The 27,407-nt window shown below is 39.6% G+C and overlaps 2 protein-coding genes across 3 annotated transcripts in view; one reads left to right on the top strand and one right to left on the bottom strand.

Moving 5' to 3' along the window:
• CACNA1D (calcium voltage-gated channel subunit alpha1 D) overlaps positions 1–10,061 on the top strand; it is a 164,218-nt gene extending 154,157 nt beyond the window's left edge. Inside the window, exons 43-49 of the mRNA XM_056501221.1 lie at positions 371–735; positions 1,026–1,052; positions 1,884–2,033; positions 3,004–3,167; positions 5,859–5,980; positions 6,611–6,931; positions 7,845–10,061. Coding sequence (XP_056357196.1) covers positions 371–735; positions 1,026–1,052; positions 1,884–2,033; positions 3,004–3,167; positions 5,859–5,980; positions 6,611–6,931; positions 7,845–8,138 — 1,443 coding nt within the window. The 3' untranslated portion in view covers positions 8,139–10,061. The remainder of the gene's footprint in view (positions 1–370; positions 736–1,025; positions 1,053–1,883; positions 2,034–3,003; positions 3,168–5,858; positions 5,981–6,610; positions 6,932–7,844) is intronic.
• A 3,155-nt stretch (positions 10,062–13,216) lies between these two features.
• CHDH (choline dehydrogenase) lies at positions 13,217–26,605 on the bottom strand. Of its 2 annotated transcripts, none has more exons than XM_056501224.1 (8): positions 26,498–26,605; positions 21,526–22,321; positions 20,940–21,091; positions 18,020–18,149; positions 17,201–17,335; positions 15,948–16,090; positions 15,023–15,125; positions 13,217–14,452 (listed from the first exon to the last, which is right to left on the bottom strand). In XM_056501224.1, exons 2-8 carry the CDS (start codon positions 22,268–22,270, stop codon positions 14,034–14,036), a joined length of 1,827 nt encoding a protein of 608 aa, XP_056357199.1. In that variant the 5' UTR covers positions 22,271–22,321; positions 26,498–26,605; the 3' UTR covers positions 13,217–14,033. The 2 variants fall into 2 exon arrangements, with proteins under 2 accessions (XP_056357199.1, XP_056357200.1); XM_056501225.1 differs by lacking the exon at positions 26,498–26,605 and adding an exon at positions 25,559–25,810 and having other exon boundaries at positions 21,526–22,323.
• Between the last annotated feature and the right edge of the window lie 802 nt (positions 26,606–27,407).

The raw sequence follows: 27,407 nt of genomic DNA, 5'->3' as shown, positions 1-27,407 counted from the left end.
CCCAAAAATTAAGCAAACACGTCTCTTTGTGAGGAAGCTGGTGCATGTTCATGTTTGGGATCTAGGTTTCTCCTGCGTAATAAAATGTGGAGAAAGCTGGATATGTCACTTTTAGTTGTGTGGAAAAGAATAATGATCACAGCATACTGTTGATTTGACTCTGAAATACAATATTGTCATCACCACAATCACATCTCTGTCACTTCAGGAGATCCCATCTAAAGCATCATAAAATTAGAAAGAAAAATCACAGGTTACTTGAATTGCTACTTTTCTATGCATGTAGGAGAGAAAAATAAGTTGTCACTGTCAAGAGTAGGTTCTGTTAAGGTATCTGATATAACTTTTTCTTTCTCTTCCCTTAAAACAGAGGAATGGTGCCCTCTTTGGCAACCACATAAACCACATTAGCAGTGACAGACGAGACTCATTTCAGCAGATCAACACCACACACCGTCCCCTCCACGTCCAGCGGCCGTCGATCCCCTCTGCGAGCGATACTGAGAGAAGCATCTACCACCAGGCAGGAAACTCCCTGTACCACAACCACCATCACCACAACTCCGTAGGAAAGCACATCCCAAACTCAACAAATGCCAATCTCAATAATGCCAACGTGTCCAAAGTCCATGGAAAACACACAAGTTTTGGGACTCGTGAGCACAGATCTGAAAACAGTTACCGTTCCCACGCCAGGACTGAGCACGAGAAGCGTAGAAGGCCAAGCAGCAGGAGGTAAACTTAAATATGGCTTTTTGAAAAAATAAATGTATAGATATACTATAGGAAACTTGAGCTAAGTGAAATTTATTTGAATCTTAATTTCTGTTCCCTACTAGTGTATGAGCTGTATTTTAAAGCTCTGATGAATGGGAGATGCAGAAAGCTTCTCTAGGGTTTGAAAGTAACCTTTTTCCTTAAAGTGAAATCATTAGTTACAGCACAGACATTGTAATCACCAAAGAATTTCTCTAAATGACTCGTTCTTAAATTATTTTTCTCATTTTCATGGCCTACCTGGATAGAACACGCTACTATGAAACATATATTAGGTGAGTGGATATTGTTCTGACGTAATTGAACAGGATAGGGAGTTTTTCTTCTTTTTTTTTCTTCTTTCATGTTTCTTTTCTAAATTAACTGTACAACATATGCTTGGTAACTTAAATGACAATTTTTAAGTCAATTTTTTTACTGCCTATTCTGAAAGGACAAACTTTTGGTAAAGTTCAAAATTATTCAAGCGCTTTCAAAAGTCCAGGTAGGTTTCTGCTGTTTTCAACAGGCTAAAGATCACACTTGATTGTAGCCCTTGTTAAAAATTGACTTACCAAGACTGGAAAAACCACTGGTGTTAGCTTTGATAAATGTTAATGTGTACAGTTCCTTTTATAGGGGACCCAAAATCTTTCCTGGTCTTCTGTCTGAATATTTTCTAAGACAGTTTTTAAAATATAGAATCTGTTGTTTTAATTGAAGTGCATTGGTAAATGGATGCTCAGTGGTGGTATTAATGTCTAGATTTGCATATCCCTTTCAGATTTCTTTCTGAATACATCAGTGAGAACTTCTTAATATTTGAGCCATTTGGCAAACTTCAGGCATTGGCTGTGTTTTTCCAAATGATAATATGTGTAATGTAAAAATGTCTTCAATGTATTTGATTTCACTGAGCATCCTTTTTATTGTTTTTCTGTTGTATCACAAGGAAATAAAGGAAGGCCATCTTTAAGAAACAGGTCATTTATGTTCTGAACTAGAGATTTGTTAATGCTTCCCTTTTTCTTTTCCTCTTTGAAGCACATTAAAATAACTGTGTATAAACTAAACAATATATAATTGATATAAACAGGAAAAAGTTACTATTTGGTTGCTGCTTACAGATCTGACACTGGTGATGGGCGCCGACCTACCATTCGTAGGGAAGAACATGAAGTCCAAGACTATTGCAATGATGATCATTATTTGGCAGAGCAGGACTATTACAGTGGAGAAGAATATTATGAAGATGACAGTATGTTGTCAGGAAACAGGTGAGGATATTTGTTAAATAAAATGTTTTTGTTAAATAAAAATATTTGTCAAAAAAATGGCATGCAAAAATATTTCAGTATTTTAAGTACATAGATGTAAAGGCTTTGCTAAGCAGACTCATGCTGCAAATTCTCTAATGAACTGAATACTCCACAACTGCTGAAATGGGAAATGATCAGTAGGAAAGGAGAATATTCCAAAGATGGAAAGTTTCCCTTCTACTGAATATACTCAGTAGAATCTCAAAAACAATCTTCTGTCCATTTTTTAAAATTTTCAAGTCCAGCCCAGAAGCAGAGGAATTTATTGTCATTTTATCTAGATCCATAAGTGCATATACTCAAATGCCAGACATGCTTAATTCTCCATCTCCTTCCCCTGCTGAATGGATGACATTCACCAGCTGAACTCTGGCCAGATCAGCGCCCTAATCTGCATCCTGTTGGTTTGCATAAAAACTGGGATTTGCATGAAAGCTGAATTTTCTAAATTCTCAGGTCACTAAGTTATCATCAAGTAACACCCTTCCAAGATCTGATTTTAAACATATCCAGAATGTAAGGGGCTTAAATCCATTCTGAGCTTCTGTGCTCCTGCACCTCACCCATGGTTCTCAAGAGAGTATGGCAGGAGTAGAAGAGTGTTTATTTTATATTTTTAAGCAGTGTGTGACTGAGATCTTACATTTTTATCTGTACTGGTAAGAATAAATTCATTGAAAGTACAATATGATTCAAAATTTAACCTGAGAATTGACCATATTACTGTGCTAGTACAAAAGTATATGCCCCCTCTCAAAATCCTACAGAAACTGGATTTTAAATCTGAGTTGTGCAATTATAGAATGCAGTGTTTAATTATCTTGCTGGAGAAAAAGTAGACTTGAAAATCTTTTTGAAGGAAACTAATTTTGTACTTGTTTATAAAAACTCACTGAAAGACTATTTTCTTTATTGTTTTGTAAAGCAGGCATAGATATGATTACCACTGTAGATATCACTGCCATGACTCAGATTTTGAGAGACCAAAAGGTTACCATCACCCACATGGTTTTTTTGAGGAAGATGATTCACAGCTCTGTTATGATACAAAAAGATCTCCTAGGAGACGGCTGCTACCTCCAACACCACCACGTAAGTGCATTAAGGACAATTTGCTGGCAAGTCTGAAATAAGCCAAATGCATTCAGGCAGATTCCAGTTTAAGAAGGCTTTTTAAAAAAACTTGGATTTTAAGCATCTTATTTCAGATTGACTTTGGTACTTTATTCTGCTATCTCAGGAGCAATGCTTAAAATTCTGTTTCTTCTGAGGGAGAAGATGTTTCCATTTACAAATAGATTTGACATTGCCAACAGATGTTTTTTCCCTTAATTTTCTTTAATTTTCATTTCTTCTCTTCCTTTTATCTATCCCTTGGTTTTTCCTTATCTCAAGAACAATATTGCTTTATCTGCATTTCTACAGTATGTCATGCATCTTATCTTGCAATTCTGTTTTTGTATGTTCCAGGCCATACTGCAGAGATTAGCAGTGCTAATCCTCTGGTGAAACTAGGCACAGACTCAACATTCTTGGGTTTGGTCTTTGACCTCTGACACTTCACAGAGAGCAAGTACTTGGGGTGGCACTAGAAGTGCAAAAGAAACCTTTTTAAGGCTTTTTCTTGTCTCAAGTGTATTGAGATAATTTTCTATCTGAGGTACAATCCTAGACTGTTTAAAGCTGTGGTAAAAGGCAGCAGCAAAATATATTTTTATAATAAAGGTAGCATTCTCTAGCAATTCTGCCAGAATTGGATCCACACTTCAGGCACTCAGCTCCTTGTGACAAGACTGGCAATGCTCTCTGCTGTTTGGCTTTCTGCCCTGAAGGGGCACAGGGGCAGAATGAGTCTTACACCACGGAGCAAATAACTCAGCTGAACAATAGTGAAGGGTACAGAAAGCTGCTCTGTCTTTCAGTAGCAGAAGGGAAGTACATCAGATGAAGGAGAGACTGTGAAAGGAGACCCCTGAGCATCTTTCTAAGGCTTTTCTGATAGCAGAGGAATTTTAAGCCAAAGAAATAGATAGATGCTCTGTATATCCATTCCACAGAATGCAGGAGAAAAACTTTCATATAAAAATTGTCCTGGGTCTGCCCATTAAAGTGTTTCATGTGCAGGGTTGAAGGTTTCCTCTAACTGCAGTCTTGGAGATAAAGTTTTAATGACAGTGTTTGGCAGTCATTTATTTAAGAGGAAGTTATGCTTTTTATCTCATCTGCAGGAAACTAGATTTGATATCTTAGGATAAGAGGACCTAGTTCTGATCAAAGTTGCATAAGGGTAATTTAGGAAGTCCTTGATTTTCACCCATCTAATGTCATAAGAGCAATCAGCGTCAGACCTCCTGTCATAACCATTTATGTAATATTCAGGATGAGAGCTGAGAGATTTTAGCAGCTCAGTATCTGAACAGATTTTAAAAGAATCCCAAATATATTATTTGTGACTAGTTTATGGCTCTTTGGCCTGGTGAAGAAGCCTTGATTGTCTCACATAAAGAAAGAAAAAAATTTAAAAAAAAGCATGCAGCATTACAATAAACAGCTCCTGCTAACATCTGATTCAGTCCAAGTGAACATAACATCCAGTGCCTTGGCTGTCTGCAGTCAGTAAATTGAGCTCCATGTCAAGTTTTCTGGGTGTTTCTATAACAAACTCGTCACCGCAGTATTCAAGCAACTCCCAGAAGTGCACTGAGGAATGATTGAGATTTTCTTTCAGCCTCTTCTCTGCAGAGAAGCATGTGCAAAGGAGTGCCTTGTTTTGGATGAAGGGAATTTTTGGGTTGCTTATTATACATTTTGGTATTGGGACATTTAGCATATTGGGATCAGGAGCTAAGGCTTACATTCCTGTGTTTGGATTTGCCACAGAGACAAGGGAGAGAGACAACATTTGCTTTGGTTGGACAGAATTACCTTGTGGAGGTGCCTGTTTTTGTTCAGTGGCTCTTTGTTATTATCCAGCATGAAGTGTCTGATGATAACTGTGGGTGCCATAGCTCCATGCACTTAACTTGCTACAGCCAGGTTCTCTCCAGTGTCCCACTCCAGTGCTTGCAGCTGTGATGGTGGATCTGGATTCCAGCTGCAGTTCAGCATCCAGGCTTTCTGTGCCATTGGGCTGGCACAGGGGAATGATACCCACATGCTTCCCATCACTCTGCAGGCTTTCAACAAGATCAGCTGAAACATCTCCACATCAGTCAAACATCTTGATTCGGTTCAGACTTCTACTTTTTCTTTTCTGTCATGAAAGTGCACATAACAGCAGAGACCATGGATGATTGCTGTCCTAAGAAATAGAATAAACATCAGGAATTGACAATCTGAATTGTCTTGGATATAGTTTTATATATTGCATATTCCTTCCAAAGAACTGGAGATGTCATATTTCCTTTGGGAAATCTGATTTATTAGAATCAAGATCTTGAAGCCATGGGGAGGAAAGAAGAAAGTTGCAGCTGTTTATGGCAGAACTCTGCAGTTGAGTGTCTGAGCCAATCAGCTGCATCAGACAAGCTTGTTTTCTGAAACAGCTGCTTCCAATTCTGTCATGTTAAGTTGCTTCTATGATTTCTACCTTGTGTTCCTTTGCTTATGTGATTAATCTGCCCTTTATCTTATACCCAGCCCTTGCTTCTATTAGCACAACTTGTTTCTTACTGGAGGATCTGTTTTTATTTGTATCATAGTTCACTCGTCCTGGAATTGTGGAAATGATGGACTTTGAGGAAAAATATTTTGTTTTTCTAATGAATTTTGGTTTTCCTGCAGCACACAGACGATCTTCCTTTAACTTTGAATGCCTGCGCCGACAGAGCAGCCAAGACGAGATCCCACTGTCTCCGAACTTCCACCACCGCACGGCTTTGCCACTCCACCTCATGCAGCAGCAGGTAACCTCACCCTCTTCCTTAACAGTGAATTACATCTTTCCAGCCTCTGCCTTGCACTCCTGATTTTCTCTGTTGTTTGAAGCAGCACTGGTGTATTCATTGCTAGACACAAGGCTTCTCAAACATCAACTTTGTACAAAACACAGAATGAGTAGCCTGCCCCTTTGAGTGCTCACAAAGAGTCTCCATGCCCTAAATTTTTTTCAGGACTGCATAATACAGAAACTGTCTATTAATCTTTACCTATCTCAGCTCCATTTTTGACAATTTACAAGTACAAGAAAGACACTTTCTGAGGCTCAGTGCCCAGCCTGACAAATGCTGACAGCTTCCTATCCTGTCCTGGACAGAAGGAATGTTTCTCTACTTCTGTCTTCTTTAATATATTGTACAAGAAAAAAGATTCTGTGTTATGAATAAAATGGAAAAAATACCATTTTTTTGTGTCAATTTGCCAGTTTCAGTCCTGTTCAAACCAACACACTCTCTTACATGGCTACTGCACATCAGAAAATGTTAACTTTGCATAGCTGCTGACAGAGAAATTGGTTTGAGCTAACTGCTGAAGTGAGAAATGAGTATGACTGAGTATTTGAAATCACTAACCTCTAAAATTCTTCCCTTTTCCAGGTGATGGCAGTGGCAGGTCTGGATTCCAGCAAAGCTCATAAACATTCACCGAGCCGCTCGACGCGTTCCTGGGCCACCCCCCCTGCCACCCCCCCCAACAGGGACCGCTCCCCCTACTACACCCCCCTGATCCAGGTGGACAGGGCCGACTCCACAGAGCACATGAATGGCAGCCTGCCTTCCCTGCACAGGAGCTCCTGGTACACGGATGACCCCGACATTTCCTACAGGACATTCACACCAGCCAGCCTGACCGTCCCCAACGACCTCAGGCACAAACACAGCGACAAGCAGAGGAGCGCAGACAGCCTGGTGGAGGCGGTGAGTGCTGCAGGAGGGGCAGGAGTGCCTGTCTGTGCAGCCTGGGGGGCTCCTAAAAACACAGCATTACATTCACATCAGCTCTCTCAAAATGGATTTTTGGTTTAATAGCCACAAACTGGTTTCAGGTAAAGAGGGGAATTTGTAACTGTCGTGTCGTAAAGGATTTCTGCTGAATGCCGATCTTCTCACTAGTGAGAGATTAATCAGAGAACCCAAGATACTTCAGAATTTTGAAATTTAAGATTTCTAGATAGGCATCAGTTCTGAAGTATCCTTCCATAAGGGTAATGAGGAAGTAATTTCTGTTCTGCTATAGAAATAAATCCCCATTTCTGCAATTATCTGAATAAAAGATCAAAAACTCTGTGAATCACGTACTAAATGCAGAGAATAACAACTGCAAGGATTGATTTTAGGTGTACCAAAGAATGCTAAGGATTCGCTTTTACAGGAAAAAAAGATTTGAAGATAAAATGTGTGCAGCATTTCTAAATCATAGTTAATGTTGTAGCTTCCATTCATCAATTCCTTTCCATTGCTATGAGCTAAACAACACGTTGTTTTTGCAAATGTTTTTTCCATGTACTCTAAAGTACTGGGAACATATAAAATTCTGTATTCCAGACAGTTGTTCTAACTGATGTTTGTTCTAGCCTGATGATTGATGTTCAGCAAGGCTCCTGCCAGATCTTTAAGAGGTGTCAGATGTACTGCAGCACCACTTAGATTATCACACATCATGGAGTGCTTTTCATTGTTTCATTGTTTATTTAATTGTTATTTACCTGTCCAGTTTGGCTGTGGGTGATCCAGCATGGGGTTTCTAGTGCTTCCCATCAATGAGCAATGTTATGATCTGTCTGTTCTGTAATTCCACTGAAATTCTCCCTCTCTCCCCTCCCTCTGCCAGGTACTTATATCTGAAGGCCTGGGAAGGTATGCAAAGGACCCTAAATTTGTTTCAGCTACAAAGCACGAGATTGCTGACGCCTGTGACATGACTATTGACGAGATGGAGAGTGCAGCAAGTAACCTTCTCAATGGAAATATCAGCAATGGGACCAATGGGGATATGTTTCCAATTTTAAGCAGACAAGATTATGAACTTCAGGATTTTGGTCCTGGCTACAGCGACGAAGAGCCGGAAACGGGACGATACGAAGAAGACTTAGCTGATGAAATGATATGCATTACAAGCTTATAGTATTTAGCAAGGAAAATGTTCTAATTACAGAAAAAGTGCCTCATAGTTTCAAGAAGCTAGGCACTAGCTGGAGTGAATAACCAATCCAAGTTTTGTATGAGTGATGTCACACCTCAAGGAAGCCATAATAATAAATTTATTATCTCCAGGTTGCCGAAATGTGAGCAGAGCTGCAGTAGGTGAAGCCTCCTCCCACAGAATCTTCAGTTCCTCTGTAGGAATAAGGTTATTTTGAAACTAAGCAGATTGTGACAATCAGTTTTTTGAGGGCTAGAGCAGGATTCTGAGGTGTAATATCTTGCCTGTCTTTCAACCTTGTGCTGCTGTCCTTCCTAGTAGAGCAGGATTTTGTCAGTGACAATGTCTGTACAGGTCTTGCACAGGATTGTGTGGGAAACAGCAACATGAGATGAGTGATGACAACCAATAATGTCATTACCTCAGTGCTCAAAGCATATCAGCTACCCATTGCATATCCATTCTAACATTGTTTTCAAACTTGCCTCCTGATTTCTTTTCTTAATGCTCTTCTAAAATACAATTTGTCATGCTCTACCTGTTAGAGATCGTTGGAAAAAGAAGTTATATAAAGAATAATCTGTCATATGTAACATCAGTTTACATAGGAAAATATCATTCAGATGGTCTGTTTTATGACTATCATGTTAAGGGCAAAATATACTGGAATAATTGCATTCTTACTAATGCACTTGCAACCAGGTTATAGTAGAATTAGATAAGATAGTTTGCTAAAAATTATATAGTAGAAAATACTGTAAATTAATTGTAATATACAATGATTTGTATTTGTAAAGAGATGTTCTATATTTTGTAATTATTGTACCGTAATTGAACTGCAGCAATATTTATGGACCCTAATTATTGTAACTCTCCACAGAATTCTAGATAGAAGTATTTTTACTTGGAATATATAGATCTATAGGATAAATATTTAAATAGAGCCACCTCTCAGTGTAAATCTCTTTTTGGGATAAAGTGTCAAGTTTGAACTTGGCAACAGATCAGATTTCTTTTTTTTAATAATTGAGTCAAAAGAATCTCTCTGCAAAAGGGATGCACCGTTGACTACTCAGTCTTATACTTGGAAAGGTAAAAAATTTAAACTAATTTCAACTTTCTTTTTTTATTTTTTTGACTGAAAAGTAAGCTGTAATTTTATTTTTATAATAGCCCCATGCAAAAAACCTCCAAAACCCAAACACCTTGGCAGGTTCATGCCAGGGTATTCCTGGTCACGAGACAATTAGTTTTGACAAAGTGTAATACCTCCATACCCTAAGCTGACACAGGAAATATCTGAGGCAGAAAATATTTCACAGGTAAATGAAAATGCTCTACTTCAGTACTACTTTCTCTGGTTGGAAAGAGAATAAATGTGATAGTATGAGTCTACACAAAACCAAAAACCTTGATATAAAAATATATTATTTTATTGCCTCTACCTTTCTGTTGTTCTATGTGTACTATTTCAAAGATTTATTTTTATGCAATCAAGAGAGGGCTTCGATATTGTTCACAATGCAGTAAAACCCTGAAATGTCTTTGAGGCTGAAATGACCTTGGAGGATAATTGAAACACCCTGAGAGCTACTGTCTATTTTGTTAGCACTGGATAACAATGACTTGTTCTAACAAGTTATCTTATCAGGTTTTACCTGTAGTTCCTATGCTAGATAGCAATCCAGTTCACATTTTTACAAATGTGATGTTTAAAACATGTCAATAAACATTTTGTACATAATGACAGTTTCCTATGAATAGCTTACAGACTTCCTCTGAAATCATTCTTATTTCCAATGCCAGGATAAGAACTTAAAGGTTTGTAAATTATTTCTTGACCTACATCATTTTGTATTAAAAGAAATGCAAAATGTTCTTCAAAATAAAACTGTGTAATAATTTTATTATACTTGGGAGTCCTTTTACTAATAATTTTTCACCAAGAAGTTCCAAATGTTAAATTCAATTTGCAATGTTATAAGAATGGGAGGGAATGTGTGGGACAGGATATCAGTCTGCAGCATCACACTGTGCAAGTCTTTTATGAATGGTTGCTGTTAACCACAAAGAAATAAAGCAATTAGAGTATTCATGTGCAAAAGGGATTACTACTTCCCTAGAGACAGACCTATGGAAAATATTAGGAAAATTTGACTAAAATACCCTGAAACATCTAAATAAATTTTCCATGCTGTGTTGGGAACCTCTTGGGTAGGTTACCCAGCAATACTCACTTTGTAACATTTTCCCAGCTTGCAGAAACAAAATCTGGGAGGCCAAAATAGAGCTATACCTGTGAAATAACAATGAGTAGATTTCACGGTTCTCCAAATTCGTTCATGTATGTATTTAATGAGAGAAAATACTAGCAAAGAATTGAACATTGGTAAGTATTCTACAGTGAAGTAAATTCACAGAAAAAATGAATCTATAAAATATATTAATATTTTAAAAGTATTTTTTTTGGAGCTTGGCTGACAGAAGAATTGAGACTAAAAATTATAGTAGTGTAATAAGATATGTTTGTGTTCTTCCAATTAATTTTAACTATAATATAAGAAGTATTTAATTGTTTTTATTCCTATTTATAATATATATTTTATATTATATAATATATTTATGCTCTTATTATTCCTCAATCTATTTCTATGTTTATCTTATAGAAGATGCATATTCCAAGCCCTCTTTCTCAGTATTCATACAACTGCCTAATTTGGTTGCAGATTAATTGAAAGCAGACACTTGGAAAGGATTTTAAGATTATGGTGTACACAATCTTGCATAAATTAAATACAATGCAATTTTACAAATACTGCTGTATTCTGCTGCTTTTAAAAGCATTTGTCATACTGAAACAACTTGAGCTGAAATGTGTGTACAGAAAAAAATGTTTTTGGTCACTTTTATTTCTTAATCTCATTGTCCCCAGCCAGAGACCTCCAACTGCCTGGAGCATCTGCATGGAGCCATTTCCATGGAGATGCTGGTGTTCTCTCTTGCAGTGCATTGCTGGTCCAAGCCATGCTGGCAGGTCTAGTAATTCTTGAATCAAACAGCTTTTACAGTTAACTGGTTTTGAACACATAATATATCATCCGTGTATTTATAGAATTTATATTTTGGTAGAATTGGGAATAATCACACTGTATTATTTTGTTAAATATGTTAAAATGTGGAATTACAGCCTGTGTTCTGCAGTCCAATAAGGTGTAAAAGATGGTTAATTTTAGCTGTGAGACTGCCAGTGCTCCACAGGATGTGTTAGAATAACCTAGAAATGTTCTAAGGACCTTTCAGCAGACTTGACTCTGCTGGAAGTCAGAAAGAACAATAACAGGAATTCAATATCAGCAACCAGATACAACACAGAAGAAACTAATGGTAAATTGATGCTACTTAAAGATTTCCCCAGGGCAACAAACCCTTCAGCACTGCATCAGAAAATCTCATGAAGGAGCCTCAATGTTCTACAGCAGTGAGGCTGGAAGTAATAAAGCAACTGCAGTTCTCTGCAGTGAAAATGTTTAAGTGTTTAGAAGGGGAGGAATCTGCAAGATGTCTGTTGATTCTTAGAACTGCAAGAAAAGATGATGATGGTTCAGAAGAAATGCCTGATTATCTGATTTCTCAGTGCAGAAATGTCTCCTGAACATAAGACACATGGATACCTAACCTATTTATCCTCTTTTTAGAGCTTGGCATAGAACAGAGGAGAGGGCTGTGCATGGCCAGTGGTAAGTTATGTAAGCCACTGGCTAGTTAATCCTCTGCAGTTGCATAATAACAATTCCCATCTTGCATGCCTGGAGTGGAAACCCACGTTGTAAATCTGCAAATGCAGGAACTTCAGTATCTCATCTTCCCAAATTGCCTCCTTTCCCAACTGCACAGGACTGTGGTAAGTCTCACCAGTGTATATAACTTACTGTATTCCAAATTATGCTAGAACTTACCAAATATCTTTAAAGAAAACTCTCACATGCATAAATGCTGAGAAAGTATTATTTGCCATTAGGAGGTACAGAATATGCAGTCCATGCTTTTCTCAAACAGTTGCACCAGATGAATCATCCCCTTAACTCAGCTAATCAATCACCTATGACGTGAAATATTCTTGTTCTTCCCCTCATTTCAAAAGAATACATCACATACATAGAAAGGGTTTACCTGTCTCCCTTTGGAGCAGAGTTCACTGCTATCATCTTCCATCTTCAGTGGTTTTGTTTGTATTTATGCAAATGCTCTAAGGAATTAAATCCTTTCCTTCAGCAGAGCTTCCAGTCAGTGCCCTACAGAGAGCAGCACCAGGTGCTCTCTGCCTTAAACATCTGCAGTTGTCCCTCCAGCCAACATCTGAGTCAGCAAGGTTTTCTACAGTCTGTAAAAATGGTGTAAAATTCATTTTTTTTCCCCCCTGAAAATAAGTTTATTCTCTTTGCCACAAGTCCTGAGCAATCTTAGGCTACAGAAGCGTTTATGATTTGACATCTGCTTAGTCAGAAGTTACTTTGGATTACTTAATAAATAGAAAATAATCAATGGAATAAATTTTTTTCAGTGAGCTCAGTTTCTTAAGTTTTTTCTTTTTAAAATCAATACCTGAAAGTTAGTTTGACACCAAGAACAGCCATGAAAGCTCAGGTATCTTAACTTACACATCTGAAAATTAAAAAAGCAAATATTTAAGTCCTAACTAGAATATAGCATTGGTTCACTGAATAAGATATTTGCCTTCTAATTTAAAAAGACCTCTTCCCATTTCATCAATATCTGACCTTATACAGTTATTTTCAGTAATGTTTCATTTTAAATGTAGTTTGGGTGTAATTTTTCTAAATAAAATTTGAGTGATAGCAAGGAACCATTCAGAATATTTACTGGTAGATATCTTTTGCAAACAATCATCTTGCCAAGACCAATCACTTTAAGGATGTTATACAAAGTGGGGATCTCCTACTGCTTAGAGTGGTACAACTGCATCAGCTGAAATTGTGAGCAGAATTCTACTAAGCTACGTGTGGGGAAAAGGAAAAAGAAAAACAAAACAAAGAGAAATATCCATTTTCCAGTATATTTTTATAAATGTCAACTCCAGTTCTGCATGTTTTAGAAAAATAAGTTGCTGATAAATACACTGTATGTCTTCTCCCTGAATTCTATAGTTAGAGACTACTGAGCTTAGTGAAATCTAACTTTGAGTGAGGATTTGTAAACCGTGCATTCCTTTCACAAAAGCCACGTTTGACAACCTCTGAGCACATGCAGGTTCCTCCCTTTCCTATGAATTCTGATACAAACTAATCCAGCTCTTCAATGGGAAATTGCATAAGTGCTTGCATTTGCTTAACCCTTCTTTGCAGGATGTGGTGGTCACTGATTATCTGTAATCTTGGGTAACATTCTCATAGCAGTTAAAATTCTTCAAAGGACATAATCATTTTCAAAATAGGACACATCAATCTCTTCCATTCCTTGTGCAATCACATGATATTTCTGGCTGATATGTGCAACCATCTTGGCATTTAGAAACAGCTTCTCTTCAACAGAAAGCTTGAATTTACCACAAAAGGTCATATTTAACTAAATTTGTGGTTCTTGGAGTGTCCTGCATGGGGCTAAGAGTTGAACTCAATGATCCTGATTGGTCCCTTGAAACTCAGCATGTTCTATGATTCTACAAAAAGGAACTTAAGCCAGCTGATTAAACAAACAGTAGGTAGTCTAATAAAAAAAAAAAAAATTATTCAAATTAATAGTTATTTTAATAGAATATGTTGTTTTGCATATTTATCATGTTGGCATATTCAGTATGAGATACCAACATGTGGATGAAGACCTAAATACCAAATTATAGGAAAGGATGAGAATATTTATTTATCTCTGTGTTTCCAAGGTCTTGGGCTTATACACAGGAACATTTTTCTCCTGAAGTGATGGGAGGCCCTTAATTATATCTGCAGCTTTCTCTGCTATCATGACAGTTGGGGCATTCAAGTTTCCAGAGACAATACTGGGCATTATTGAAGCATCAACTACTCTCAAGTTTTCAACACCAATTACTTTTGTTTGGGGATCCACCACAGCAGTGCTGTCTGAAGGCAGACCCATTTTACAGGTGCAGGAAGGATGATAAGCACTATCAGCCTTCTGCCTTATGAAAGCATCTATTTCTTTGTCAGACTGAACATGATTTCCTGGTTGAATTTCAGGCCCACGAAATTTTTCAAAAGCTTTCTGAGCAAAGATCTCTCTGGTCAACTTGACACACTGGCGGAATTCCCAAATATCTCTTTCTGTGGAGAGAGAAAATAAGAAAATTGTAAGTACACATTTGATTTACCAGAATATACAGAATGCAAACAGAAAAAAACAGCATTGCAGAAAAAAGGCAGAAAGTCTCTCACTTCTTGTGAAAGCCAAGATAAAGCAGAATAATTTTCAAAGTCACAGATATTTACATCCACTGTGAACAAAACTGTTGCTTATATTGCACAAGCCCAAAAGGGAAGATGTGAACTTTGCACTTTCTCTTGCTGTACCCACTGTCTAGGAAAAGGAAAATAGTCTCAGCACAAAGAAGCAAAATAAATTAATTCCTTCACAAGCAGAGGTAGTGATGAAACAAACAGCAAGACAGAGAAGATACTGAGAATTCTGATTTCATTCCCGACAGGGAGTTCTTTCTAATTTACACAGAGCTTTGCACAATACCTCTTTTCATATTAGCTGACTTGTTATAAATGAGAAATAAGTAACAATATACCAACCAGCACATCTGAACTGGTGTTGAGTAGGTACAAAAATCAGCTACTGAAACAGACAGGAAATAAGCTGATATCAGAGCAAGGAGAGGCTGCAATCACCTGTAGACAGGTAGTTGGGCTCAATGATGGGGTGGTCCTTTGGGTCTGAGCTCTTCAGCTTCAGCCAGCCCACACTTGTGCTCCTCATGGGTCCCACGTGGACCTGCAACACCCACACTGTGCTCGTGAGACAATCCCACCAGGTCTACTTCCAAATTCAGAATGGCTTTTGGGGTTTGTTTTTCTCTTTTTTTTGGTGGAATTTAGACAGTCTTTACAAATTCAGCAAATGTAAACATTAGCCACAGATAGTGGAAAATACCATTGAACATTTTCCCATTTTTATATAATCTCTTTTGTAGATATGTAATTCCCTTGCAGGGAGGAAATATGCCTGTCACATCAATTCACAGCTGCCCTTTTCATTTAAAACACAACCATTCAAATTTTGTAGTATCAGAACACTCTAACACAATCAGCAACTGGACTAAATTATTATATCTCTGAAGGGAAGAGATTAGCAAGGAAAAACATGTATACTCAGTGACAGTTCCTCAGAATTAACATTCAGACATCAAGACTATAGTCTGAAAAGGAGCTTGGATTTGTGCCAGTGAATAAATCAGTGTTTCTATACATTTCTACTTAAAACTTTGTCTAAACTGCAGTGGAACAGGGAACAAACACCTTGTTCCACTGCAAAACTGTGTCCTAACCCATAGCACTAGGGCACTTCAATAGAGTGAATACTTCATTCAGCACTTGCCTTCTTTCCCAGAGAGAAAAACTAACATAAGTTGGGTGGCAATATCAAATAACAAAGCTGTGTTTTTTTCCCCAGTGAAGGAGGTTAAGAAGTCTATTTCATATTATACTGAACAAAATATTTTTTCAGTAAATAGCCAAATTATCAACATTTATAATGCAGCATAAACCTCCTTGTTAAAGGCAACAAAACCTTAGTGGAAAGCTCTCTTCAGCTCACCTGGTAAGCTTCCATTGTGGAAGCAGCACGACCATGGTCAATCACCTGAGAGGGAAGAAAGTGGAACTGAATGTCGGGGTGAGGAACCCCTGGTTCACTTCGGATGAAACCACCAGATTCCAAGTGGGCAGTGGCTCCCTCACCTAGAGGGTGTAAAGGAGAGAGAAGATGCCTCAGAAGAGCAACAAGTCCACTTGCTTTTAACCCTTAGTTGCACTATTATGAATAATTTATATGTCCAGGGTCAATTGCAAGGAATGTAAATCCATTATGAACAGCTCGTGGTTTAAGCAGTGTGCATCACTTTCATCTGTTTTAATTCCTGGATAAATGTAAATATGCATAACTTTGGAAATCCCACTGATGTGAGAATGGGATGTTGCAGTTATCTCACTGTAACTGGCAGGCCAAGGGTCTGGCTGCAGAAGCAGATTTGGATCCTAGCAGGTGTGGAGGGAGCTGGCTGCACATCCTGATATTCCTGCACTGCTCACTCTGTGACCTGCACTCCAGTTATCCCATCAGTCACATGGAATAAGCAGAGCCATCCACAGTGCCTACCCTGAAGGGAAAGATGAAAGCCCTGCAATGTGCCTTATGTGATTTTCATTTCTGTTTAAAACTGTAGGTTAGCCCTCAATATTTGCTTGCATGGTAAAAAGCCACATATACCCAGAATAAGCTGCCAAATAATAACATAATTCAGCAAATGATGTGGAGTTCAACTTTGGCCAAGCTATTTAACTGACATCAAGGATTATATTTACAGATCCTTTTTAAGGTACAACTTGACTGAAGTACTGTAAAATGCATGTATTATTTTAAAGAAAGTCAATTCACATTTACTTGCAGGCCAAAAGGATTCTGATCAGAGCAACCAATTCTTCTGAGACAATTATACAGGAAACTTAAGTCAGTTGAACAATATGTTTTTATTGATTTAAAATAGAATATTTTTTCCAGCTTTTCTTAGTAGCACTGATTTTTAAATGTAGAATTTTTCTTTGCATGAGATATAGTAATGTTAAAAGTGGTATATAATAACCTCCTTCATTACCTAAGCTATAAAAACTTTAAAATATTCTGGTATAGAAGAAAAGAAATTGTTCAAATCCATTTGCAAGTTCCAGTTATTTCCCAGAGCATGAAGGAGATTATATATTAAGGCTCCTAGACTACAAAACTCACAGATAAAAGGCTGTCATGATTCTAACTCAGTCAGTGGTAGAGTGATTGCATACTTTGCTTCATACCTGTAAATTTCCAAAGCCATTCGAGCCCAATCCTCACCATGTTCAGTGGCTTTTGTGCACTGTACAGAGTAATGGGCTTGGTGCACTTTTGCTGGACATACACTTCTAAATGGTCCTGAAGGTTCTGGCCTACTCCTGAAGGGGTAGAAAAGGGGGAGGGAGAAGAAAGAGGAAAAAAATGTTATTTCACACAGAACAATTCCCACCATGTTTCAAGCAGAGAACATCTTAAGTGGGAACTAAACCAATGTTTTACAAGGGCAGTGACAACACAGACCAATGAGTCACATCAGCCTTTTGCTCATGTCAGAATTATGTTTTACATAAACATAGCATAACTAGAATGCATATAGAAAGTTAAATGGAAGATATATCAATTGTTCTAAAATTGCCAGATGTGGCTTAATCCTGTGCTTACTTCTTTAGCTTTAAGGAAAAGTTCATATTATTTATTCTATATTTGAATATTTATGAGCGTAGGAGTTTATAAAATCTGTTGTGGATCAAAACTAATTCAAAACTCTTGATGAAAAGTATGCTGCTTAACTATAAAAATATGCCTTCAGAAAGGCATTTTTCACTTTCAAATGTGGTGAAGAAAGAGTAGGAGTTTGTTACTTAGTTCTAAAATCAGTGCATGTTTCCACTGATTTGTATAAAATCAATACAGCTTTCCAGTGATTTGTAACAAACACGTTTTCAATGTGTTTCAGTCTTCACAACCTGACATCAAGAAAACTCAATTTCACGATTAATTTAATTTAATGGTTGTTCAGTTGCATCCATAGGAAGATAAAAGAAGAAAGAAAAAAAACTTACCAGGAAGATGGCAAACAACAGGGATCCCCAGTTTTTTTAGATCATCTGCATTTCCAATTCCAGACAACATAAGCAGCTGGGGAGAATTTATGGCACCTCCACTTAAAATAACTTCTTTGTTGGCAAAAACCTAGAAGGAAATGAGCACAAAAGCCCTAAGATTATTGAGCCTGAGCTGAATGCAAGCAGTGTCAGGGTCTGCTCTTTGGTTATGCTGCTCTGATCCAGATTAAACACCCTTCCCTCACATTTTCCTCATTTAAATGTATTCCTGTCTTGTCAGAATTTTCCACAGAGAGAAGGAACCAAGCTTTTGCTTTGATCATTCCTGTATTTATTCCCACCTTTACAATCCACTCAGACTGTGTGGCACAGGAACATTGAGCCATCTCCTATCCTGCTTCCAGGGGAACAGCACCTGTGGCACTCAGATCAGGCAGCTAAGCTTCTCTGCCATCTGAGCAGCCCTTGATCAATTAAAACTGAAACTCTAGGGGAGATTTGGAACTCACAGACATGGTAGCTCAAACATTCTCAAGAGCTTATTTTTTTTTTTAATTCAATCAAGGCTAAAGTTTGATTTCTTAGCTCGTGGGAGTCCTCAAAAGCCTCCTCACTCACTAAAGCACTGCTGATAAAATTAGCTGCAGGCATAGACTGAATTTTGTTTTGCTCACAGTCTTTTCATCAAATGGTTTGGTCTGAGCCCTGAGTTGGTCATGATACAGGCTGCTAAATTATTCCTCTGCCTTTGACTCAGATTTTTAACAGATTAGCATGGAATGCATATTAATTTATAATCCTGTCCTTTTTGAATGACACCTCAGCTATACAGAATGATGGCAAATGAGATTGTTGCTGCAGTAACATCAAGTGTGATAATAATAAAAAGCATTTTTCACACTATTTATCTGATATGGCCAACAGATGCCAGTCCTGTTATCTTTTATTTATTATTGTTTTGCTCTGGGCAATCATTAGTATGTTAAGACTAATAAACAACATATCAGAGCCTGTTGAATCAATACTTAGAGCTGTATTTTGCATGTTATACAAACTTATTTAACTTATTTACATTTTCTCTGGTACACTGAGAACTGGTACCAGTTTGTTCAGAGCAGCATTCAGATGATGCTTGCTCAGTCTAAACCCACTGCAAAGTCAGCACTGTAGCTATTCCTAGCCCAAACAAAGTTTTTCATAATGTCACAGCTCACATGCTAAGAGGAGAAAGTGACTTTTATACACTTTTGTTTGGGTTAGTCTATAATACATTAAAACATTTTCATCCTTTATATGAAATATAAAGTATAAATACACTTTTCTGCTTCATTCTGAACTTTAAAAGTCCAGGAATGTTCAGTCTACCTTTCCTGTTTGTGTCAGAGGGCTTACTGGAGTCCTGGGAGATCTCTAGAACTTCAGTGTTAGACAAATAACAAGCCACTAGCTGGTGAATAGGTTTTGAATAATTTTTGAATCAGGTTTTGGTGATCTTTTCACTTTGCTGATGACTGATGTAAAAGAGATTCTATCTATAACAGACTGTAAAAACAAAAACACTTTAATGTAGTCAACTGCATCATCTTGATGTCTGTAATGCAATAAAATTATTAGTTCTTCCATCCTGACAGGTATAAAATTTTCCAGAAAGTAAAAGCAGACTAACCCTGCAGTTTTGATGTTGGGGGAAGGAGGAAGAAAGGAAATACTTTGAAGGTGCATTTTGTACAGTACATAATATAAATATATATTATTCACTATGAAGAATCATTACATATATTAGTATGTATGAAAATTCATAGCAATTGAAGAATTTTGCAATTAAATGATCCAGTATTCAGAAAGTCTTTGAGCATGTGTAATTGCATTTCCAATACTTTCTTCAACAAAATTGATCTTGATAATGGCAAAAGAACAGCAATTAGAGGTACTGTTTTCACAGAAATTTAATAGCTTATTAAATCAGTTAAAGGTCCTGCAAATTTTGTTTCATATTAGTAAAATGATTATCATTTGCAATCCACTTAGAAAGCAGCAGATTTGATCTGTGCTTTAGAAAATCAAATAACAGATTATTTATACTGCATTTTAACCTCTGGCAGGTGCTCAGTCACAGAACTTGTCTGCTGAGTTTTAGAAGGCTTACTGAACTCAAACACCAAGGTTTGTTCTCAACTCTTTCTAGGATATTATTATCACACTCTGTAATTATTTTATAATAGTTTGTGACTAAATATTTTAGGTTATTAGCATACAAGCTCCTTTTAGTCAACATCCTAGCTACAGACTAGTCCATAATCAGCTGTTAAGGGAAGTGAGGATGATTTAGGTCTTACAGAAGTCAATGAATTGGAAGAGGTATAAAATGAACCAATTATCCACAGAGTTTTGTAAAGACAATTCAAGCTTCCTTCTACATAATCACATTTTTAGTGGAAGATGGACTGACACTGAGAAATATTCATTCCACAGCCAAACATAAGACAAGATTTGTCATTGATCCCTTGAGCCATTCAGATTTCTGTATCTGGCTTTTACAAATGTTCCTCTCCCAGAATTGTTTTTCAGAAACATCCCCATTGCTGCATCTGGTCAATGTGCTGGGACAGGGCATGGTTGCACCACAGGCTCCAGCCAGACTTCTTACACAACATTCTGTCTCACATCAAGTTATGGCTTGTCCCCTCAGCACTGGGAGATGAACATGTGATGATGAAGTTAATCTCTAAATCAATACAATTGCAACATCATCTACAGTAAAATAACTGACAAGGAATAGTATATTGTAAGAAACAACATAACCTCTAAAAAAAAGAACATTTTGCACAGTAAAGTGCCATTTTTAATAGACATTTAAAAAAATATATAATTTAGCTCTGATTCATACCTTTCACACTGGAAATTGAAAATCTCTTACCTTTTTCTTTTGCCCATTTTTCACATACTCAACACCAATGCATTTTGTTCCTTGGAACAAGATTTTTGTTACAAGTGTCTTCTCTGCAACTGAGAAATTTGGGCGTGATATGGCTGGGCGAAGATAAGCACTAGCTGTGCTCCATCTTTGACCTACAATGTATATTTACATTAAACATCAAAACAGTCATGCTCAGTATGCTTCAGATTTTGGCCAATAACCACCAGGATGCTTACAGAGAGAAAGTCTTCTTAGAGAGTTCAAAGCAAATGTGATTTGATACAACAATTAAAGCAATTATTTTAATTTAACAATTTTCACAATGACGGGATTTAACTGTGAATCAGGACTTTCCTACCAACGCAACTTGCAGTGGAATGCACAGCACACTGAGAGCAAGCTGCTGAGAAATGAATGGGGTGTAAATACAGAGTGCCAGGTGGGCAGTAACCTAAACACTCAAACGGCATTCAGGGCAGTAACCTAAACACTCAAACGGCATTCAGGGCAGATTATATGTCCATATTCCAAAATTATTTCTGGAGCGGGAGTAGAAATGACTCGAGGAGAGCCCCGTATGGTTTACCTCGGTGAATAGTCATGTCCATCCAGCCGAAGCCTTCCTGCTGGTAGCCGTTCATGTCGTCGGTGAAGGGGTATCCAGCCTGCTGGGCAGCCTCCAGGAACGCCCGGTGGAGGGGATGGTTTGTTTTGCCTCTGGACACGTGCAGGGGCCCGTCCCCACCCCGGTACCGGTCCGGGCCCAGCTCGTGGCTCTGCGCCTTCTTGAAGTAGGGCAGGCAGCGCTCGTAGTCCCAGCCGCGGGCGCCCTGGCCGTGCCAGCGCTCGTAGTCCTGGGCGTGCCCGCGGATGTAGACCATGGCATTGAGCGACGAGGAGCCGCCCCAGACGCGGCCCCGGGGCCAGTACAGCGCCCGGCCGTCCATGTGCCGCTGCGCCGTGCTGTGGTAGTACCAGTTGTACTTGTCGTCGCGCAGGTTGTAGGTTAGCGCGGCGGGCATGTGGATCTTCCACATCAGCCGCTTGCTGCCCAGCAGGGTGTCCTTGGGACCCGCCTCCAAGAGCAGCACGCTGCTCTGCGGGTCTTCGGTCAGCCTGTTGGCCAGCACACAGCCCGCTGAGCCAGCTCCCACAACGATGTAATTGTAAGAGTTTGCCTTTTCAGAGCTCAGCTGGGATGCTGCACGTGAAATTTTGAATTGTTGTTCGTTGATTAACGCGTTCTTTAACGGGTGTGCTTTAAACAGGCCTCCTGCTACTTTGTGCATCACAGGACTGTGACAGTTTAATCCTTTCATTAAATATGACATCTTTACTGATAGTCAGTCTTGCAGAATTTCTGACAAAAATCCGGTGGTTTACTCTGGGAAAAAACCGAAATATTCTAATTAAGCATTGCTACCTCTAAAACGTCAGTCATTCTCAGGTGACAATGGTATACTTTAGCCATTCTCACTACCCAAAAAGTTACCAACAATGTCTATAAACCAGTAAACATTTGCTGTCTTATTATTCTTCTAACGAGACTATGTAGCAGTCAAATGTACTATCCTATGTAATATGTAGTCTTGATTTTTATTTGCTTCTGGTTCCTGAGACAGATGAAGATTTTCAAGTATTTGCAAAACCCATAAGAGGTGGAAACTTCTGCATTCCTTCTAGTCTCTATCCAACTCTAATAGGCAAGAATTTAAGAACAACAATTTCAAATCTTCTCTGTAAGTCTGTGACAGGGATATCACACAAAGCCATTCAGAGTGGAGATGATGAGTATGCTCACTGCACATTCTGCCATTCTCCACAAAACAAACATGTTGCAAACTCATTTCCAGCTATCCCTAATGTGAAAACTGCTGGATTTGCAGGTGTGTCTCCTAACACAGGGAAAGGCAAAATCTGTTTATCTGTGCCTTTCTACCTTGCTACTAAACCCAGACTGTGCCAGAGTGCTCTGAGTACAGTTACAGTCTAACAGTACCCATCCTTAGGCTGAGTAGGAATGGCAAGATTTTCACTTTCAGAGGAGCCTGTGAGCCTTGGAAGTACCCCAGGTTTAGCTCTGTGTTGTACTGGTTTGGGCAGAGGGACTCAGTGCCAGATTTTCTGTATGTCATAGGTACTGATCCTGCTGGCCAGGAAGGGTTTCTCCTGCTCTCTCCCCCTGAAACCATTCCTTTTGTTCTAAACCATGAGTGAAATGGGGTGTCCTTGGACTGTAAATAGTATTTCTCCCCGGCCCATGACTTCTGTCTAAGCTGTTGCTGTGTATTCTAGAGACAGCAACTTATCCAGGGTCCATTACACTTATCTTTTCCAGCACTGCCCAAATGAAAAAGATAAACAAGTATTCTCCGGAAATATGTAGAATTCTCTGTAACAAAATTATGTGAAAATTGCTGCTAAATTTTAGAAATTTTTCATGTAGAATTACAATTTTGTATAATTTTATGTACAATCTCTTTTGCAAAAGTATATTCCTTTACTCTTGAGAAACAGATGGGAGGAAGCATAAATCTCTGAGTTTACTTAGGAAAACCTGTAATAAACTTGTTTGGGGCTGTACAAGCCCCAAAACTTCTGAATGAGTAACCAGCTGTGGATAACAATTTGTTCTGTAAAGAAAAATAAAAAAGATGCTGGGGATATGTCTGAACCTAAAGTTCACACAGCTGATTCTCCTCACATGGATAATTCAAAATTGTTCCCAGCTGAAGGTGGGGATGTCAGGTTTTTTTGCTGGTGAAGTCTATCAATAGATTCTTTCTTGAAGAAAAAGGTTTATCAGCTTCTTGAAATGCAGCAGAGGATGCAAAGGTAGAGAGGTTTTTGCTTGTTTTGGTTGTGATGAAGAGGGTTATGGTTTTGCAGTACCTGTGTTTAACCTGCAGAATTGGTGGGCCACAGGACTTTATTTATCTAGGAGCAGCAGATTGGTGAGGGGGTTGGTAGAATATGGGCTTGGGCCCTGATAATCTGGGAAAAATACTTCCAGTAGGAAGCTATAGTTTTATGGCCAACTCTTCAAAATTGCTGTGTTTATGTTAAAAACAAATAAGTAGAAGTAGGGAGGTTTATACATTGTGGTCCTACTTGGATACTCTGTACTCTCTACCAACAACAACAAAAAAAATCTTTTGGATCTTACTGGGTGTTACTGCTTGCCTTTATCTGGGTTCCCCCTATATTATGACCTCTTTATGAACATGTAGTAAAATGTTCCTCAGTAATCAGTGGGCAGACTTGCGGAAATGCACATGACAGCAATATAAAATACATTCCCTGTATTGCAGCAGAGCTTCAAAATCCAGAGCTTGTTTTAAAAATGTTTGTGTTTCTGAAGCTGCTGTTCAGCAGGGCTTGTGGCTGGTGGTTGTACAAGACTGAGAAGGGCAGGAGAATCTCAGCAGGAAAATTCCATTGCTACAATAGAACAATACAGCTAATCATACATGGCTTAGCTAGAGGTGGGCAGTGGAATTCTGAAACCAGGTGTCAGGGCTCCTTGCGTCCTTGTAACACATTTCTGAATACAGTATCAGGCTGATGTAATCCATGGGCACCTACACTTGCAACTCTATCTGGGGCCCTATGTTAAAATAGATTTTTTTAAGGGATTCAAGACAGGTAGACTTCTGTCTGGGATAGAAGGCTGAACTGCCAACCAAGAAAGCTAAACCTAAAATTGCTTTTAAGTAACTTAAGTAGCATATTTTATATCTTCTCCACCACATGTTTTTCAGCTATATAGTCAGATGTTATTTTAAGGTTTTCTTTGCATTTTGTTATTTTACTTCAAATGGAACAGGACTGGCAAAATAACATCTGAGAGAATTTTTATCTTGCAAAGAGAGCTGGGAGTGAAGTCAGTCAGCAGTGTCCTGGCCAGAACAGTGAAGTGACTTTGACAGTCAGTGTGTAGATGATTCACAAACCTTGGTGTGCTTTTGAGTTCTGAAGTGCAGAGGTCAAAAAATAAACCACTCTGATTTAATATAAAACTAGCACACGTGTTTTGATTGAATGGATTAAAACACTAGTTTCAATGGACTAAAAGGTTAGTTTCAATGAACAATTCTTTTTGCCATATTGATCCACAACATCTCTCCTCTTTCAGTGGTCCCCCTGCATGAGCACTATCCTACCCCATTTCTTCTAAACTGATCCTGAAACAAAAAAGAGAGGGTCACTGTGGCTGACTGTGTCAACTGTTCTGTTGACAGAGGAGAAACAAGAACATCCTCTTTGGCAGATATAAAACATGATCCTCACCCAGAGATGTCCAGAGCACTGACCACAAATAATGTAGCAATGGGGCTTTGTGAGGACGTTAACCCTTTAGATGCTGTCAGGCCTGACTGTGTAAAGTGCAGGAGGAAGAGCTCCTCATGCTAAAGTAAACCTTTACTTTTTGTTTATTTGTTTTTCCGTGCTGCAGGCTGTGCAACAGGTTTAAATGTATCTGCTGCAGAATGTTTTGGGCTAACTTTCCCTTCCGTCGTGCTAGGGAGAAAGTTCATTCACTTTCAAAATTTCATTCACTCTCTAAAACTTGGAGGTAAATTTCATTTCCAGGGCTGGAAGTGTTCAAGCCGACTTACCCCGCCGCTTCCTCCTCTGCGCACAGGCGTGTTGGGAACTCCGGCGGCTCCGGGGGCTCCCGAACCGGACCGGGACCGGGACCGCGGCCGCTCCCGCCCGAGGCGGGGAGATGGGTCTGTCCCGGTGCCCTCCGCAGCACCCACAGCCGCGTCCCTGCCAGCCCAGGCCGGGGAGGCCGCTCGTGTGCGGGGCTCGACCCTCGGCAGCCGGGGCGGAGCGCGGGGAGGGCCCGGGAGCGCGGGCGGCGGGGAAGGAGCGGCTGGGACTTCCCCCGGGCACCCTTTGGCCGCTGAGCAGGACGTGCCCGAGCGCCGCCGCGCCGTTCCGAAAGCGCCGCAGGAGAAGCGGGCGAAGTCCTCAGCCTCGCCCATCCCGCCGGAGTCCCCGGGCGGCTGCGCTGCCCCGCCGGGAGAGTGGTGCCAGATTACCCCGGGACAGGGCTGCCAGGTTCCCCCGGGACAGGGCTGCCAGGCTCCCCCGGGACAGGGCTGCCAGGCTCCCCCGGGACAGGGCTGCCAGCTCCGCCAGGTTCCCCCGGGACAGGGCTGCCAGGTTCCCCCAGGACAGAGCTGCCAGGTTCCCTCGGGACAGGGCTGCCAGGTTCCCCCGGGACAGTGCTGCCAGGTTCCCTCGGGACAGGGCTGCCAGCTCCGCGCCGAGGCGACCCCTCCCCGCTCCTTCCCGGAGAACTCCCAACTTTTTCACCCCGCTCATAGTGGGACGGAAAAAGCGTTTCCTCCACCCTCGGCTGCGAAAACTCCTTCCATGGGAGCACTTGGAGCTGCAGGGCGGCTGGGGAGGAAAGCCCAGGTGTCCCCGCTCCGTGCCCGGCACTGACGGGAGCTATCTCTGTATGTGAGCGCTGGGTGCAGCGCTCGAGGGAAGCCCGTGAAAGCTGAGCTGGAACTTGCATTGAAGGCTTTCCTTGCCATCCATACCTGTGCAGCGTGTGTTTCCAGGAGAAAGCCTTGGTTTGGAAATGAGAGCAGCAAACCCGCTGTCCTGCTGGACCCGTCTGTGCTGACTGATTCGTTTCCTCAGCAGTGACGGCTTTTGGGTTTGGTTGTATCACTGATAAGTGATAAGATACCACATGCTGATAAGTGTGTGTTCAATCATTATTCTGAACAGTTTCCCACTGGGTAGGCAGACGAACTAATGGTCCCACAGTATAACTCAGGTTACTTCTCTATTGCCTTTGTTCTCTGAATATCTTCAGTATATCCTAAGTAGTGCGTGTTCGTTGCAGACTAAACTGCATTAAAACATGCTGGTAGTGAGAGCATCTCCCAAAATTCCCTGACAAATGGAACAATATTGATGATTAATCATTTTTGCACTGCTTTTTATCACACTTTTAATGTATGGACATCAGAAATGAAAACTTCAGTAATTCTGTGTGCATATTCTCTAAATTCATTTAAAATACACATAAATCCATAAATATCATATAGTGATATGTATTACTATGATAACTGATCATAGCTTTCAGAGACTTGTTTCAAAGTGTCTTTTTTCTCTTTTAGAGCTCCTCACAATCAACTCAGTTGGAGGATGTTTTCTACTTGTGACTGAGTCTCATTGCTGCAGCAGCTTGTGCCTTCTCAGACTGAGGTAAGCATCCTCAGCTCCTTGAGCTTTTGTATTCTGTAGTTTTACTGCAAGCATCCTTTTAGATAAAGTTATATAAAAGAGAATGCCTTTAGGTATTACTGCAATAGGAATACTCTTAAGTTTGTCCAGTATTTCAGTTCAAACCAGTCCAGTGCTTTTGAAGGCAGCTGCCTGACCAAACCAGGTGTGTTGGTGTTGCAGGGTGGCTGAGGAGCACAGCCTTGCTGCCCTCAG

The sequence above is a fragment of the Oenanthe melanoleuca genome, chromosome 12 (assembly GCF_029582105.1).
Source record: "Oenanthe melanoleuca isolate GR-GAL-2019-014 chromosome 12, OMel1.0, whole genome shotgun sequence".
In the NCBI taxonomy this organism is placed as follows: Eukaryota; Metazoa; Chordata; class Aves; order Passeriformes; family Muscicapidae; genus Oenanthe; species Oenanthe melanoleuca.
Note: the sequence above shows the minus strand (reverse complement) of the source record. Positions and strands in the feature narration are given on the sequence as shown.